Source organism: Plodia interpunctella, chromosome 5, assembly GCF_027563975.2.
Source record: "Plodia interpunctella isolate USDA-ARS_2022_Savannah chromosome 5, ilPloInte3.2, whole genome shotgun sequence".
Lineage (NCBI taxonomy): Eukaryota > Metazoa > Arthropoda > Insecta > Lepidoptera > Pyralidae > Plodia > Plodia interpunctella.
In genome coordinates, this window is record NC_071298.1 from 9,422,248 (window position 1) to 9,441,004 (window position 18,757).

General features: G+C 34.5%; 1 protein-coding gene across 3 annotated transcripts in view; it reads left to right on the plus strand.

Annotated features, from left to right (window-relative positions):
* The window catches only part of LOC128670443 (putative uncharacterized protein DDB_G0282133), a 40,823-nt gene that overhangs the window by 2,714 nt on the left and 19,352 nt on the right, over nt 1-18,757 (plus strand). Inside the window, exons 1-2 of one of the 3 annotated variants that reach the window (XM_053746110.1) lie at nt 12,583-12,713; nt 17,011-17,340. In XM_053746110.1, coding sequence (XP_053602085.1) covers nt 17,218-17,340 — 123 coding nt within the window. In that variant the 5' untranslated portion in view covers nt 12,583-12,713; nt 17,011-17,217. Of the gene's footprint in view, nt 1-12,582; nt 12,714-13,470; nt 13,589-17,010; nt 17,341-18,757 lie in introns of those variants that run through there. The other 2 variants (XM_053746109.1, XM_053746107.1) reach the window with 2 other exon arrangements.

The window sequence follows — 18,757 nt, forward strand, 5'->3', positions numbered from 1 at the left end:
TTCACAAAGTGAGCGGTCGTTTTTATAGGTACGTAAGTTAGGTTAATTCTACCGCTTAGAATTTATAACTCTTCAACTTGAGACCGGTTCGGGATCTTTTGTACGAAAAAGAAGACCCCTGGCCGTTGAAATTCGAGGTCGCAACCCAATTGGGACCAGTCGCAGGTACGCTTTGTAGTACACACTTTCTCCACTGCGTGACGCTGCCACAGACGTTTCACTGTAAAAATGTCTACCACTGCAGGTGCTCCTGATAACATACAACTTTTATGTTGCGAGATTTCGTAGCTACTATTATAGTGATTTGCAAAAGCTATGCTTTCTCCGAGAAAGAGGCCTCGACTGTTTGCGGTGATATTGTGAAGCAGTTGAAAGTGCATGTAACATATGCAGACTTTGAGTGGGTTTTAAGTACGACATCTCAGAGTCAAGTGGCTTTTAACGAAATACTACTAACGTCCAAATTTGAGACCTTTTAGCGTTGGTGTTACATGTGTTGGAATCGTGCAGAAAAAGTAAATTATCATAGTTAAGTTAGATTCTTCTCGCGAAGTCAAGGCGTTTTTAGACAATCATAATCACCGACGTTCGTTGGAAGCGTTAATACTGCGAATCTCATAAAAAGTGGTCTGACTAGTTTGGAAACAATCGGTCTGAAGCCATGTTTCGTTTTCTCTTCAAGAATTATCTAAATATTTACAACAACACATACATTGCATTAGCTAATGAAATATTTTGCAATCAGAGGTGTAATCTTTTGCGATTTGTTACACCTCATTTTGACGATCAGAAATCGTGACGACAAGGTATTAGGACTGACATCAGTTTTTTTTTTCTATCTGCATCACAATAACGATAGGAATTTATCGGAACAGAATAGAATAACTCTTACACAAGTTGTCAATCATTTAAATTGAAGCAAATTCCTCAGGTATCTTTTGTTGAGCGTATGAGAAGTCAATTACCTATATGTAGATTTCTTTACTGGATGAATGTTGGTTTCAGCTGCTTGGAATATTTATCTTGTAGATATCGAAAAGTTCATTAACATGTAGGTACCCGTTTGTATCTATTATGTAATGTTGTAATATTTTCAAAGATAGTTTACTAACATTTTTTTTCCTTTATGTAATTCTAAAACATATTCAAAGGTAATCCCGAAGAGATGATTAAATAGGTGGTTGTGATAATCGGTGGTCCTATCGCCGTTTTCAATATTCACACCTTTTTTATCTCTCGTTAAAAAAAGTTTACAACAAAACGTAGGAGTGTGAATGGGATTTTTTGACTGATACAAAGGACACAGGAAGTTACTCGGTTGATTGTATGGGTCTATCTTCATTTGCCAGAATGTTATCTATTCTACGTACTTAGATAACTATTGAACTTTTACATAGCTGTGATGTTCAACACTAAATTATCGACTTGTCAAAGTTAACATTCATCACGAATAGCTCTAATAACGCCCTTTCATTTAATGCATCCGGTTTTATGAATATCTCATTTACTTCAATGGAAAATGCTCTTTATTCCCATGTACATGCAGCTCAAAGTGCAACTGTTAATTAGGTACGCGTAATATCATATTTAATTGAAATGTTGTCTACTCACACGGTTTTGTATTTCAAACGTTTGCTTCATTCATTACTGCTGGATGGGCTCTTTCTCCGACCTTTGGACGTAAATTCCATTTCACGTAAACTATCAACACATTTGTTATTGTTTAGTTAACAATAATATTGAACTTTGTAACGCCAACTCGTAACAGATACCTACATCTGACTTTGGTTTCTTTAACCGACCTTTGGACATGAGATTCTCATAATTTCTCACTATGCATGCAATTTATTGCATATATGACAGTAAAATTGAACTTTAGACTCGTAGAATCATTTCTTGCAGCACAATAATATCTACAAGTTGTCCTAAAATAATTTCAAGGACGTTAGTAGCATAAGTATATTATTTTTCTAACTTCTTGAATGGAATGTTAGACAAGATAGCTTAGACCGTTGGGGTTTTTCTTGTTTTGGTAAAAAATGCAAATTGGATGTGCCGTGAAGTTCCACATTCGGTTACGGTTTCTGTCTCTATTTATTCAGCTGAAGATTCAAGACTGTCAATGATTTGGAAGGTCGGTTATTGTTATTCAATCACCAATCCAGTGTACGACGCATTTTATCGTAGGATGATCTAGATTGGTCTGGTTAGGTTTGTTTAATAAACATTGCATCATTTGATATCATTAAATTTTTTTTTTTTTTTGTAATATTTAAATAATAATTTATTTATTATTAGATTATAGCATACCAATTAGGTTAATTAAATAAAAATATCTCCAACACGTTGAATACGTGTTGTGTGGTAGATAGAGGTATTATACATAATATTATTGATCAATGTTCGTGCTAATAATAATTTGCATTGTTAATTTCGTGACTTTCTATGGTATGGTAGTAATCATGTCGTTTACCATTATAATTATAGGTACAGCAATTTAGCTATCAAAATGCTCAAAAACAATAGCTGATTCACATTCATTCGCTCGTGACAATGAAACCATATCATGATAGCATTGGAATTTTTCAAGTGTACTTACCAGCATTGTCAGCACACCATGTCAAAATATTTCGACATTGGAATTCGTCGACACATGCTTGATACACCTAAACACCCATTCAACGATCGATCGATCACGATCTGGTTCTTATGCAACTATTTTAATGAGCCACGTACCTATTATTCTTTTTTTAATTTACCAGTCCCTTAGGCTACGAAACTTCTAGGGAAACTGTTAGCGTTAGAAACATTTTGGAATTAGATATGTTTGATATAGATATTAATTGAATTATCCGGAATAATGAACCGTTATCAATTTGTCAATTTGGGTTTAATTAAGAATCTATCAGAGCCTTTGAGTTGCCTTGTCAGTACACGACAACAAGGGCAAAGAATCTGAAGAGAAAACAATATAACACGAAAACATACTTAAGTACCTGGAGCTAGGTCTAAAGCCAACATTGGCCCAATGTTCCGACCAATCGCCGTAAATTGCAGTTTTGTCAAGAAAAAGCTAACGTTAAAACTAAGCAATGCACATCGATCGCAATATTAGTACAATGTATACAGCGAGCTGGAACTAGCAAAGGTTTAATGGGAAATTGTTTTCTAGAGGTTAAAAGCCTCCTAGTGACTCTGCAAGAATGTGGGAGCAACAGGAAATCACTAATGGGATGCATTAGGCGAAAATCAACAAAAACGACCATCGAGAGCGGTTATGTGACGTAACTATATAAGTTCAACTTTGCAGGATTGGAAATCGTGTTTCTTGTATGCTAATATTAATATCTGAATATTTTATGGTCTGGTATTTTGAGAAGTTATCTATTTTTCCTATAAAGGTTCTTCAGGATTCAAATCTGTAATGTGAGCAGAAAGCAAGTTTAATTTTGTGCTTCTATATCAAAGAACTGGTGTTTGACGACCTCGGTGGCGAAGTGGTAAAGTGCTTGCCTCTGAACCGAGAGGTCCCGGGTTCGATCCCCGGTCGGGTCATGATGGAAAATGATCTTTTTCTGATTGGCCCGGGTCTTGGATGTTTATCTATATATGTATTTGTTATAAAATATAGTATCGTTGAGTTGGTATCCCATAACACAAGTATAGGACTTACTTTGGGGCTAGCTCAATCTGTGTGATTTGTCCTAATATATTTCTAATTCATTTATTTTACCAAATTCTCGTTTACATAACGACTTAAAAATTCCTCATTACAAAACGCTTGTTCTATTTTCCTTATTACCTGCATCGTGTTGGCTTCAGCTTACGTCAAAAAGGCAGTAAGCTGATAAAGACGGGCCTTGGCCACTCGTAACTGGGACGTGATCCAATTTGCCTGGAGGAGCTGTTCATAACGGTTCAACTGCAGCTGATTGACATGCGCTAACAATGTCAGGAGTGGCTGTGGATTAGGGCCAAGTTACATACAACCAATACTTTTATTACCCTGCTTGCTTTAGGACCTCAGTTTGTGTACACAGAGGGTACAAGAGTGGGTTTTTTTGTTTTTCACTTTTGTTTTTAATACCTCTGGATAAAAGTAATTAAGTATGTTATGCCGCAGGCGGAGTACACAACAAACCACTCCCATAGAAGACAATGAAACACGAGCCCAAATAATCTGGCAGATGAGCAGCGAAAGTCAAGAAGGCATAACTAATTACAACAACCTTTTATTGTAACGCAAAAAATGTCGCAATCAAGATTCAGCATTAAATGTTTAGCTAATTTTACATCATTACTCTGCATATCTCGTGTTCATTACACAATAGAAAACTGAGAACACGTCGTACTATGAAAGAACATAGTAATATTTAGGTTTATAGTCAACAGAAATTAATTGCAAAATCGCCTCTATTATTTATTACCAATGCATAAAGACTAATGCGAGTGACTAGATCTGATCTATTGTGGACTGTACTACCTTCTTTGTTTTGAGCAGACCGGAAACATTGGGAAAATAGTAAATTTTATTATTATACGTCATCACAGCTGTTCAAACTTTGAATTCCCAAATAAACAATAGATTCTACGTGTCCCTCGATAATGTAATCTTCTTTACACCTATTGATATAGAAAATTATACCTATACTAGCGACCCTCGGGTAAACGGGTACAAAATCCGTTGCGTAGTTTTAAAAATTGAAGGACTAGCAGACAGACAGCGGGAAGTTTATTGTTTATACTATGCAACAATTAAAAGTGACAATTATAGGTTAAAAGAACAAAATTATCCGAACCCGTGTCAATGCCATTATTTCTAACCAAAAGAATAGACTAGAATAAAGCCGCTGTTTCCAAAATGGACACAATTTACCTCCCTTTTACGTCGCGGTATTCCAAGAATCATACCTCGTTACTCCCGACTATTCTCTATGCCCCTTTGAAACTACATTGTGGTGCACCATAGACTAGAGTGTAGTCTATAGGCGCAGGCGACATTAAGTGCACTTAGAATTGATAATAGTGGCTGAGCTTATGGCAAAATGTATAGGATACAGAAATGACACATTTTAAATAGGTAGGTAAGTGTTACTTATTTTTTCAAATTTCGAAGCTACGAAACGAGTAATTAGTTTGATTTACGACTGATGTGACTAAAATAAAGTGGAACAAGATTTTACTCTCGCCAGATTCGTCAACTCGACAGTAGAAGTATCGTAGAACCGATGCAGTGTGTCTTCACCCTATCAGCTGATTGCATTATTGGACTCCAATGATTTTTGACCAAACAAAACTTCTCGTTGCGTACTTAATGAAAATTTGAAAATTATCAGTGGACACTTCCACTGAACATTTTCAAACTTTTTGTAGCGCCATTCACAAAAAATGACCGTTGTTTCGCTTTTTACTAGCGGCGCTAATTTTTTAGCGCAAGGTGAGGTTGTTTTTGTATGCTTCTTTATCGTAAGCTTGAGTTCACATTTTAGGCAATTTATTCTTTTATTAGCTGCAAATATAACCCTATTTTCTGTACCACCGTTCTATAGCACACCGTTCTGTAGCACAAATTTATCTTTCTGTTCGCTCTCTGCTGTACATTGACGAGCCATAAAGGCATGACCCGTTTTCTCATGTATGGATGTCCGGCTTACTTTATAAGCGATAATAATGGTTTTGTTTCGAATCCAAATAAGTACACTGTCTCTTACATTCCATTCTATTGCCTTGGCACTGTCTTTGCACATGTGCCCCAATGTAAGAATTTAACCTATCCCAACTAATGTTATAAATGCTAAAGTAAGTTTGTTTATTCGTTTGTTACCTTTTCAAGCTTTACCAACTTTAACTATCCTTCTTGCAATTTCCCCTACATATAGTTAGGAGTATGAAGTATGATATAGGCTATTTTTAATTCTGAGAAAAAGTATATTTCGAATGGGAGTAGTAGAAAATAACTTCTTCATCAACGTCCCCACAACTGGGGCTCTAGATTGAATCTTAAACGTTTCTTGTCAAGATTTAAACATTAAATAAAACTATAATAAACACAAGAAATATCTGCTTCCAGTCCTCGGATGCTGTGAACGCAGACAAAAGCCATAAAGAATGTGCAAGTCAACTCAGAATCATTCACCTTGAGAACTCAGAATACAAGAACAGACAAAGAGTTATTCAATTTAGATTAGATAACTAAATTTTTATTTAATACTGTGTGGGAATTGAATATATAAACTTGTGTTAAATTCAGTTGTATTTTAATACTCTCTGAACTGAATAAGTACGAATAATAAGCTAGTTAAACTAAGTTTTGATGACTATTCGATTACCCTTATAATATATAGAAACATAATACATATATATATATATATATATATATATATATATGTATATATGTATGTATCTATCTATCTGACTGTCGAACGAGCTTTTCTTGCGAACATATTACCACATTTTGTGTCACTAATATGGAGCGTTTGAACGAGTCCAAAAATGTCTGTACTGTAGTATTTTTTCACTGGTGTTGCTGGTTGTTTTATATATATATATATATATATATATATATATATATATATATATATATATATATATATATATATATATATATATATATATATATATATATATATATATATATATATATATTCCAGGCCCTCAGACCACATGATTTACCTACTCATAAAGTTGTAGTTTTTCGTGTAGCAAAACATACAAAGCAATTTATTTTCGTTAAGTACTTAGTAATCTTTATCCATCCACAAGAAAGGCCTGTGAATCAATAGTAGCTACGTTTAAATGGCGGAATATGATATATACTTATGAGCAAAATGGTAATTCATTTTATATTTCACCATCCTAATTAAGTAAGTTTATAATGTCATTATCTAACAGGGACTTTTAAGCAACATTTATTTTGTCAACTACACATACATACTGCATCCTTTCCTAAAGGTCATGTTCTGTCGAGGTCTCCAACCTATAAATCTTAGTCATTGATTCCAACTTCGTCATTATACTAAGCAGCTTTATATATACACACACACACATATATATTTATCCGGCGACACCTGGTTAACTGAAAACCAGTCCATACTAGTCCACAGTTCCGCCTAGCAGATCATTCACAACTTGAGACTTTACCGCTATTTTAATAAGAGTCAGTCTGTCTTTAGGATATTCTAGCAGACTGCATTGATTGAAACTGATAGGTGCACGTGTCAAACGACTAGATTCCTTTGAAGAAAATGCGGTATCCCATATCTTTAATGTGGCATCGAAGGTTTATCTCACGATGTGTTTAAACCGCGGCTTTTAACTAGGAGTTGTCTACGAGAATCAATTTGATTTATCAACTAGACAAGACGTTATTTTAAAGTTTCTGTTCAATAGTGAGAGACACAGTGCAATTACAAGAAGCCCATTAAATGAAATTTAACAGGATTTTATTTCAAGAAGTTCATATTACATGGAAAAAATACGTTCAAGAGGTTGAAGATTAATCATGATGTTTCGAATGCAATGTCTACTTGTTTCTTCCTTCCTTATTGTTTGTTCTTCATAGCTATAATTTCTTTGGTATCTATCCAGTTTCGACAATCATTCGGTAAGAAGTCAAGACTAGTCAATGTCCAAACTAATAGTTTGGACATTGAATATTTTCTTAAGCACAACACAAATTAACTAATAATATCATCACTTTAAAACGAAAACTGATTCTCTAGACTTACTCTAATCTGTTACATAACAAGCATCGCGAAGCATTTATGCTATAATACGACGTAAAATATGACATAGACGAAACAACAAGTAATCCCCATTTAGCTAGGGAATTTTAAAACCTTGTTTGATGTAGTCGTTAACCTTTTGTTTAACGCCATTCTAAAAAAAGTGAAACAAAGGAGGCTGTAAAGGCATGTTATGGTAACCTTTGTTTAAGAATCTAGGCAATTTATTCTTGTGTACGATACAGTTATCCTGTTTTAGTTGTATTACAAAAGTAAGATGGAGAGAAAAACGAAACATGTAACGAAAATAATGTTGAACAAAAAGGTTATTAGTTACAGAAGGAAAGGGAGGAAAAATAAAAACTTATGGACAGAAATACACATACACATATCACGTGTACCCCAAATGATGGAAAATAGTAAGCAAGCGAACCTTTTTAAGCGAACCAAGCACTTAATTACATGAACATTAAAACTGACTCTCGCAATCTTGAAATTGCAAATGTTAATATGTTCGAGATTATACAAAATTAATTAAGAACAATATTATTAACCTCGTTAAGCACACTGTTAACATAACCCCCTTTCTGTGTCACCAAACATCTGCTTCTATTTACACTTATAAAAATTAAAAGCAAAGCGTGTTGACGGTAGCATTTTCGACCATGCTTGCATTTTTTTTTTTTAATGCCACCAGATAATGTAAGCCATGACGCTTGTTTTGATAGCATATAAAAGTGACTGCAATCGATGGACTGCAATTAAGTAACAATAGGTCCTTTTCAAAAGAGATTTTTGCACGGCCAGTTGCATATCCAATGCAATCAAATAAAATTCCGAGTACAATATTTCCATACAGGAGTGTATGTTTGGAATGTCACACAGGTAGACGGCAGACTGGTCGACCGGCTTTTTTTTTACTAAACCCCCAATCTCAAGTCATCCTTTAACCACACAATTTGCCAATAAATCATAATAATGTATTTTATCCTGCTAATAATGCGAAAGTGTATGTTTGTTACTCAATCACTCAACACCAAAACGATTTGACGGAATTTAATGAAATTTTCATAAAGAATGTAATTTTTATTGTCTATACAAATTCAGGCTAAAAATAGAAATAAGTAATAACTCTTGCAAGTTGTTCAATGTGTATGAATTGAGCTAGATTGTGTACGCAGTGTTCAAAAACGGATTCACATGGAGACACATTAAAAGATTATGTCTTTGTTGCTTAGTAGTAGCTTTCATTGAATCATGGAAAATAAGTAACAAAATATTAGTAGTCAAATCAGCAGCAAAACAAAGTGAACTTCGTTAGTTGTTTATTGTTATCATGACATTGTTTGATAAATTTAGATAATATAATCCTTATCAGCAAGATAAGTATCATGTGAATCATTGTGGCCGAGTTTTGCGTAATATTCTAAAGTTAAAAGGTGTGAAATGTCAGAAAACTAAAAACAAATGAATTTACCGATTGTAAGCAATGCTTCACCAATTATCCACCTTTTACTCGTGGTACGGTTAATATGTCCGGCCAAACAGACTACGGAAAAATAATACCTACTAACTTGTAAATAAGATTCTTTTTCCGTTGTTTAGTTGTATCTATGGATTTTTTTTTTCGAATAATTCATCACTGAAGTAACAGTTGATAGGTTGATATGATGTTGGCTATATCTATATAAGTATGTATTGAAAAACATAAAGTCATACAAAAATAAATAATCAAGTCAAAATAAAATAAATAATTTCAAACGATACACGAAACAAATTGGCCAATGAAATAATAGCGATATTAATCTCAATAAGGTACCAAAATCGTGACTGGCCCATTTATCTTCAAGGTGGGCGAACGAGACCAAATGGACAACTTATAGATAGATATACATTTGGATTATAGCTTGATACAGGACACATTCAAGGGTATTCACGTATTTTACTCATTTCTATACCACCAATTACCTGTTAAGTTACACTACATGGAACTTTATTTGTCGGTAACAGTGGCGAATTTGCATTAGCTTTATGCGTGTATATGGTGCGGACTGTACCGGCGTGTACAACGTGACCTAGGCATTTGATGGCTTCAATAGTAATGTAATGTGGACGTCGTGAAATGGCATTAAGTCTGCACAAAGCATTGTGTTCTACCTTGTTCATTTCACGATCGCTCGTCTGCATATTGCATGTTGTAGAGCTCATTTCCTCATCATCATATGTGTGATGCAATTTATGTTTCTTGTACTTCTCTTCATCTCTTCGTATGTTCTTATCCTTTAGTCGCCTCATACGACATCCACAGGAGCATATGGAGTCGTCCTATTCTAGGACAAACCCATACGCTACGCCATTTTCTTCTACTTCAATTATAATTACTATTAGTCGGAAAATTTGTTGTAATTTTACGAAAATACACTACCAAAAATGCAATGTCGATTATAATTATGTTCTTTATCTCGAGATAGGATCTCTCTCTCACATAGGATCTCAAAATAATTAAGACCACAACCACAAATTCCAATATCAAACATAAATTCTCGTGCTAATTGATCAGCATACTTCAAATACTTACCTTTTCATAACTCATAAAAAATACGGTCGACATTATCTCGAAGTGCAAAATCCTCGACAAGCTCCAGCTGTGTTACCTTTTTTATGAATGCCACAAGTGAAGCATGACCACACAGGTTGAACTAAAGGTGTTTGAGTATCATGCGGGTTCGGTAAAGCCATTACAACTGTTTCCAACGATCCAAGTGCTCTAGAATTGATAAGAGGCCAGATGTTTCCGATAACAGGCGCGGCTACTAGAAAACCTTGGTCGTCGTAGGTGAACTGTTTTATTTGTACGCAAATTCGTACTTACAGAGGAATGCGGATTGTAAACTTGTAGTCCAGTCTCCAATGATATGTGTTACTTACTTTCCTTTTATTTCGTGTTTGCACTCTCGAGCGCAGGCAATGTGACCATGTTATTTTTTGCTGTGCAGCCGGAATCGACTAATATATCAAGCGAGACGGATCTAATGATCAGCAGATCATGTAATGAATCTGTCACATGTTTAACAAACAGAGACTGCACCAATTAAGTCCTTCAAAATATGACCATCGCGCAAGGAATGCTCGGCTTCGTCATGGAAAAAAATACAACTACAATCTCTCACGGAATAAACAGGTTTTGCCTTTTCTCGTCAAGTTTCAACGATTACTTGGTGTGATTTCTTTATTTAACAAATATCGCAAATTGTTATATTTTTATTTCATATCTGACGATTTTTATAGCCAAATGTCGGACTTCTACAATGGAGGATCAACGGCAGGTCAAGAAGGATAATGATATTTTCAGATTGGGTCTTGGATGTTTGTTTATCTATGTTGTAAAATAAAATATAATATTGAGATATTATCCCACAACAAAAGTCACGAACTTACTTTGTGGCTTTTATTGACATATTTATTTAAATTTTTTGTGTATGTCACATGTTTTTGATAATTTCCGTATTTAAAACATTATGGGCACAAGTTTCATCACCAACACTTGTTAAATTTACCACTCCACAGTGATGAGGGGCCGTTATAAAGCTTGTAAGATTCGACGCCGCAGTTTTACGAAAAGCGGGTAGGTATAATAAGCGCAATTAATGTTTACGACCGAAAATTAGATATCACGGAAACAGCTTCTGATTTTTTTTACCCCACACCTGACCTCAGAGCTTGGTCGTTGAACCTCTCCACAAAATATCACGTAGACTGAACGGCGCTACGTCACGGTCCGGTGGATTATTATCATAAAAGATAAAAAGAAATGCTCATTGAGATCTCATAGAATTGGAATTAAGTCGACCAGAAAATCAGGCTCAAACTACCTAGTCGTGATTTTTGATCTATAGATACTTCGGTTGAATTGCACCGTCAAATTTGACGTTGAATTTAACCGGCGGCGGGCCGCTGACGTTTAGACAAGATGACATACTTTGCGTTTTTCTGCGCGCGTTAAAGTTAACGTCCAAGTTGGCGGTGCAACCCACCTTTAGTTTCTAGGTATACAAATCCTTGTTAAAATAAACAATATTACGTGTTTTAACTCAAGACAGGCATTCAACCAGCTCTGATTTCTATATATTCAAAAATTCTCCATGATTGATTTAGGCATCTCTCACCCAGTGATTAATAAAAAAATGTAATGAGATAAAAGAATGTTAACTGCCACCTTTTAAAGGGTTTCTTGTTTTTAATCTTTTTAAATTCCTTAACAAGTTATTGCATTTATATAACGCTTGTTTTATGGCTTCTTTCACGAGCTGTATGTATGCAGGTCTTATCGGCAGGTGACGTGTTTTTATTTTTAGTTGTAATTAGCTACTCTTAGCACACAGTAGGTTGTCGAATGCTAAAATTTTTCAGTAGTTAGTAGTGATTTTATGTTTGCAAATCTGAATTCAAATTGTTTGGCTCTATGTATATTTGTCCAATGTTTTATAACATTTGCAGGCATAAAGACATTTTACGTCGTTTTTTTACCCATCAATATGAGTATCATACACGGATTACCTTAGGTGGTTATTCAACGAGATTCACTATGAATTTTACAAATCTTATTCTGCACGACGTTTTATATTCATCAATCAGCACGGTCGCTTTTTATTGATCCTAGAATTACCAATTTCCGATGGTGTTTTTTTCCACATTTCCAGCACTACACCAATCGATTTCTCAGTTCTAATTGCCAATTTACGAATTTAGGGACCGTTATCGAACACTTTTTCGTTTTATGTCGTTGCATGTCGATTGTTATTACAAAAAAGTATACCTTGCATGCGTGCTGTCTCAGTCGATTGGTTTGCAACGGTCGGATGGCTAGCAAGGCGTCCTCACTGACGCTGAGGAAATATAGGCACAGGTGTTCTTCATCTGCATATTATGTTGTGTTGTTTACGGTTGTGCACTCGGTATGTAGGACACGCGAGTTTCAACCAGATCGGCGTAAGTTTGTACAAGTCATTTACCGAATAAAATAAAAAGGTTTTTCATACGACGTGACTTATGATGTATAAAACATCATCTTTTAAGTATGTTTAAGGCACTTTCTCACCGTAACAATTGTTTTGTCAAATAAATTATATTGGTATCAAATTAACCGAATGAAATGACGTTTTTTTTGGATAAAGAACACTGTCAGCTATTATAATCGTAGATATTCTTGCGTTATTTTGAATACTAATTTATTTTAGCTAGCTATCTACCGTTATAAGTGTATGGATCTAGGTAATAATGTAGTTTAATACGGTTCATCGTATTTGCATATTGGTCCTTGAATATTACTAATCTGAATAATCATGTCATGATGGAATAGAAGAACCATAAAATTATATTTCAGTTGCCAGATGCCTTGTTATACCGTTGGCGTTAAGAAAAAAAGATATTAACTCTCTTCTTATTAAATCAATAGCTAAAATACCAAGATAAAACGATGGATAATATAGGATCCTCCTAATTTTTTTCAAATCATCTCTCACGTCTTTCAACTTCATCTTGCAGATGAGGTTCAAAATCAAGTTTTACATCGTATACCAATTCACATCCTCCTTACATAACCAAGTGGTTATGATCATTAACTCGTCAGCATATAGTTTATTTCCTGTATATTCTTTAATCAAAGAGCCAAGACGATTGCGTGCCGACATGTTCCTGATAGAAAAGAGGAATATTAAGTTCTTGGACTAATCAACTGTTATAAGTGCACGCCAGGCTGGTAGTGGTTCCATTATGGTTACTATCGGTGTGGTGAAATGATGTGGAAGTGAATTGGTTTTTATCGTCTCCATCTTGAGCTGTCACTTGGTGACCACACACGGATTGTGGGTTTTATGTTTACTCATGTACCTAGCAAAGGTAGTGTGCGAGTGCAATGTGTGTGTGTGCGCGTAAATGATTATTTTCGATCGTTTTGCGAATGTCTGTTTTTCAGTTTTAGTTTATTGGATATTTGATGCACCTGATTAAAAACTGTTTTATCATAGGTTCTGAAAGTCAGTTGGACGATAACCTTCATTTATCTATGTGTTTTGATGATACAAGCTCGTTGCTATTTGTCTTTATTTAACAAATTCTTTATAACCAACTGATTTTGATTGTCTTTGGTCAAATGATCACAGAATGGGAAGACAAATTGCCGGTCTGGTGCTTACGCTGGTATCCTCATCGCCAGCAAGAGAATAAACTGACTTCTACATTCTTTCAAATTCTTCATAAAAGCTTAAACGACTTATTTCTGCTTAGCTAAATTTTCTACTACAATAAGTGTATCTACGTCAATTTTAGTTACTTTTGCTCTTCAAGCTGCAGCTATATTTACCTAAACGTTATCGATGTCGCTGACCTAATTAACTATTGAGCCCTACAACAAGGCACTTTATTGTTATCGCCATTACGAAAAGCCGCGTGGTTTTCCCATACTGTGCCTTTGTTGCGTGTTACACACGCTTTCCTTTGTCCATGGGTGTAGGCAATTCTAAGTGCAACTTTGGAAGTCCCTAAATTCTGTCAGGTATTAATTTGTTTTTGACACTAAAATCCATACGTTAATACTATAAAGACCAAGATTTTCTCTGTAATGAATAACCTTGCAAACAACTGGATCAATTTTAATGAAACTAAATGAGTTAGACTAAATGTTCAGAAGAAACATAGTATATAATGGGCCTCTAGTGAGTCATAAAATGATCATCTTATTCAAATCTCTTTATTAAATATAGGATTTATTGACGTCAAAAAAATTAATGAATATATCTAATGAACTCAATGCATGAACTGTTATTTTCAGTAGAATAATTTTCAAAAAGAACATTAACTTCTGCATTTACAACTATTTATAACAGGAATTTGAGTGAATGATCCTATTAAAACCATTAACTATATTAAAGGTCCTAGACATTATATTATGAAAATGCAGTCGTGATATAATATGTTGACATACTGAGATAACAATTCACTCTGGCAAAAATATCAGTGCTTAAGTGTTACAACAACTGTCGTCTTTTGTATTTGTTAAATGTACGTTCCATATTTGTATAAGCCTCGGTATTTTTAATTAGTCTGTGTAATGTACATCCGTAAGTGGGAATATTTATTTTGAACGTTTACTTTTTTCTACGTAAAATATTTTGCAGATATTAATTGGGTTTCTATACATCATCATCGTTTTTACGATTTCACCAATTTATCACTGATGGGTGGCTGATCTTGTATTATTCTGATTATTAGAACTATACAACAAAGACTTCCATTACTTGAAAATTATTTAATGTTTACAAGGTTTACAAGATGTGTCCCGCGTATATTGACATTTTTGGGATCCCTAATAGCAAAAATTATATTTAAATTGTGTTAAATGAATTATGATTCCCAAGATTGCCGCATTGAAACAAAATCTTCAGCTATAGGTATATTTTTGGTTACACCGTGGCATTTGGTCATTATTTGTAAGATATTATTATTTTAAATAGCGCAAGTTTTCGCACAGACATGACTGAAAGAAAACGATATTGTTATCAGTTGAAATATTTAAGTTAACATTTGGCGACCATGACAAAACAATCCCATAATATAATTTACACAGCAGTACTGTTTGTTCCGTACGCTTAGAAGTGAAAATCGTAGATTATTTTTCTTATTTTTTGGTTAAACTATGGTGAAACTAGAAGTCAATAACATTCCGAACAATTAATTTCTAACTGTTACAATTCTTTCCTAAAAGCAATCTATCAAAATGGTATTACGATTAGTGATGGTTTTAACTCATTCAACAGTTGTCACTTGTCAAGTGATAGTAAGTTATTTATTATTTTCCAGTTCATAACAATGAAGTTTTTGTCCCGGAGTGTTAGGTAATATGGTCATCGCATGGTAGCAACCATTGCGTAATTTATTCTTATCAAAAATCTGTATACAACCTCAATTTGATCTTTAATCTTGAATTGGTAAGATTGAAATTAGCTTGGCTGGTTTTAGTGAATCATTTTCATAGCGTTTGTTCGAGCCATAATACGAAACTACCGTCTTTACGGCTTCAATATAGGGTGCACGTGAATTGTGTCGACTTTTACCGTGCCATAAACCTAGAGGAAGTGTCAAAACGTGTGATCTATGTCGTGAATCGTGACTTTGCTTCCTACCTGACGGTTTTAGAATAAATTCAATCCGTTTTCGTTACCTACTTTGCAATAGTTAGTTAGTTTGAGCTCTGTAGTATTGTACTGTATGTTCTATTTCAGATTGTAGGTTCTTTCTTAATCTAAGGTTCTACCTTTTTATACATGAAACATTGGTATTTTACAAATTCGTTTATTTCCTTAACATAAATATATCAATTTTCTCCATAAAACGATAAAATTTAGAAACAGAACTGTAACAGATAAGATAAAACGAATTCAAGAAACTATCTGAATCTTAGTAAAGATAACTTGTGTTTTATCATCTAAATACAGATTTATAATACAAAACAATTTAGATGAGGATATTTTTCTTATGTATTAACAACTTATTGTTAATTTCTAAATCTCATGTTAAATATTTATAATAAACTACCATTAATTTCTACTACCGTTTTAGAATAAAAATATGAAGTTGCGTTAAAGTGATTTTCGTTGTGTTAATTAAATGCAAACCAAAACAGTATTACACATGAAATAACGAGAATAATCTCACATCAACAATAACACAATACAATATTCGTTTCGCTTCGCAAAGAACCTAATCGAAGTCCATTATCAACGAGCACAATACATTTGCAGACAGCACAATCTTCTCTGATGACTTCACAATCAACGTCAGCATAGATCACCTTATCAATATCATTATTGCCATGTCCTTGGATTAAGAAATCAAGCTGAAAGTAGATCAATGAAATTCACAAAAAGCAATAGTTTTGCAATTGGGTAAATGTTTGCATCTGTCAGAGATCTGTGTGTGTGAGAGAGAATGTACTGTTTCCGTGCATCGTAATAGTTAAACTAGTTTTCCAAATAAATATAAGTTAACAGATTGTATCAAATTTCAATTTCTATGTCATAATACTACCCAAGCTCCATAATATAGACATATCTAATTCTAAAACTTAAACTTCTTTTGAAAGTTTAATAGAAATTATTATTAGTAAAAAATAGCAAATACCTAATACATTACCGCATTTCAATGTTAAATCTTGAATTTCATTATCGCCCACCTTGATCGCTTTTCCTTATCAAAAAGCAGCAACTTATTTGCGTTCGTTTTATTTCAGGCTTACCAGATTGTTAATTCCGGTTGCATCAACGGAAAAACCTTGGGGTTTGCTGCCAACTTTACCGCTGTCACTGACGTTTCTAAACTGACGAACGAGCGAAGGAAGCCTGCACTTGTGTGATGTGCCGGGAACACCACAGGGAAGTGCACTTGGAGGTCACCTGAGTTCCTGAGGTCTCGCTCAGGGGCTGGATGAAGCGCCAAGATGAAGTTTTCTTCAGGATCCAGCTCGAGCAGTCTTGCCAGCGACTCCCTGTCGCGGAAGTCGACTTTATGCATCTACACCGACGTGGTGGACGCCCCAGCTCCACAGCCGCATATCGAAAGGGTAAGATCATTTATTCCATAACTTGGTACTTAAATAAATTATGGTAATCACTAGCAAAAACAAGTTAGATTAGATCTCCTTATTTGAAAAGAATAACTTCTTCTGTAGAACTATTTACTGACAAGTTGACAATCAAGAGTAGAGACTTATTTGACAAGAAACAATTATTTTTTCTAAAACCACGATTGCACTCGTAAATACTTCTTCAGCTATCCAATCCACTGGACTGATATAATTTTCGAAATATCTACGAGTTGGTAAGACTACCCTATTATTTGAGTCTATTATGAAAGCAACTATAAAATTACCCACAATTATTGCTAAACACTATAATATATCGTAGGCTTACGAGAACAAAAAAGCGAAAACGCAAGGAACGACGAAACCTTAACTCCCGAACATATGGGCAATTTGCTTTCGGTTTTTCGCGTATAGTATACATCAACTTTCAATTTCATACGATAATAATAAAATCACATTAACAAAAACAATGCAAAAAGCAGTACGTCCGGGTTGGAGAGTTCGGTCCGAGAGAAAGTTACATACTCGTATCATCTGCCATCGGTTCCGCAAGGCTCCACTCTTGGTCCAGCGATATTTTGCAACACCTTGCATATTTATATTTTTGGTCACCGATATTTCTTATATGGATAAGGTAATAAGCATTGTATAAACCCCTATAAATCTTTACAACACAGCACGTCAGCAAATAAACAAGTCCAATCAGCTGAAGACAAAAATGTTACTTATGCTTATTTAAAAAATTACTCGTGTTTATTTTGATAGCAATCTATTGCGTCAATAAAATCAATCAAATTCAAATAAACTTATTCAATTATAGCATCATTATTTTATACGATGAACCTTGGATGCGCAAGACCTTCTGGTTTGTAAGAAGTTTTGACTTGTGTTCTTGAACGACAATAAGATCTATAATAAGTGCGTGATTAATGATTTGAGCGTCCTCATTGGATTGGCCAATTGTTGTTGCGTGTTGTTGTGCCATCGCTCCAGTGCCATAATGAGTACCATCCTGATGTCGTCATACTCTGGTTTAATGGGTAGGGTTTTAGACACGCCACCATTAGCGTATACAACCAGCGACATAGCCTCTTTTCGTAATAGCAGGCGAAATGATTTATAATAACGTCATTTACGGTCATCATCTGTGCTATAATATATCAACTCAAGATTTCTCCCATAATATTTACACATACGTTAATTATTCAATATTTACAGTCCATTAAAAATATATTTTTTCTTTCTAATTCTCAATAGGAGCTCAATTATCGGTGCTTGTAAGTTTTCAATAGCGAATTCAAATGCCCAATAAATAAGAGTCCTATTGTCTATTTATTTACGAGTACTTCAAGTGGTAACATGTTTGCTACGGCTTGGATATGTTAAAGCATCACAC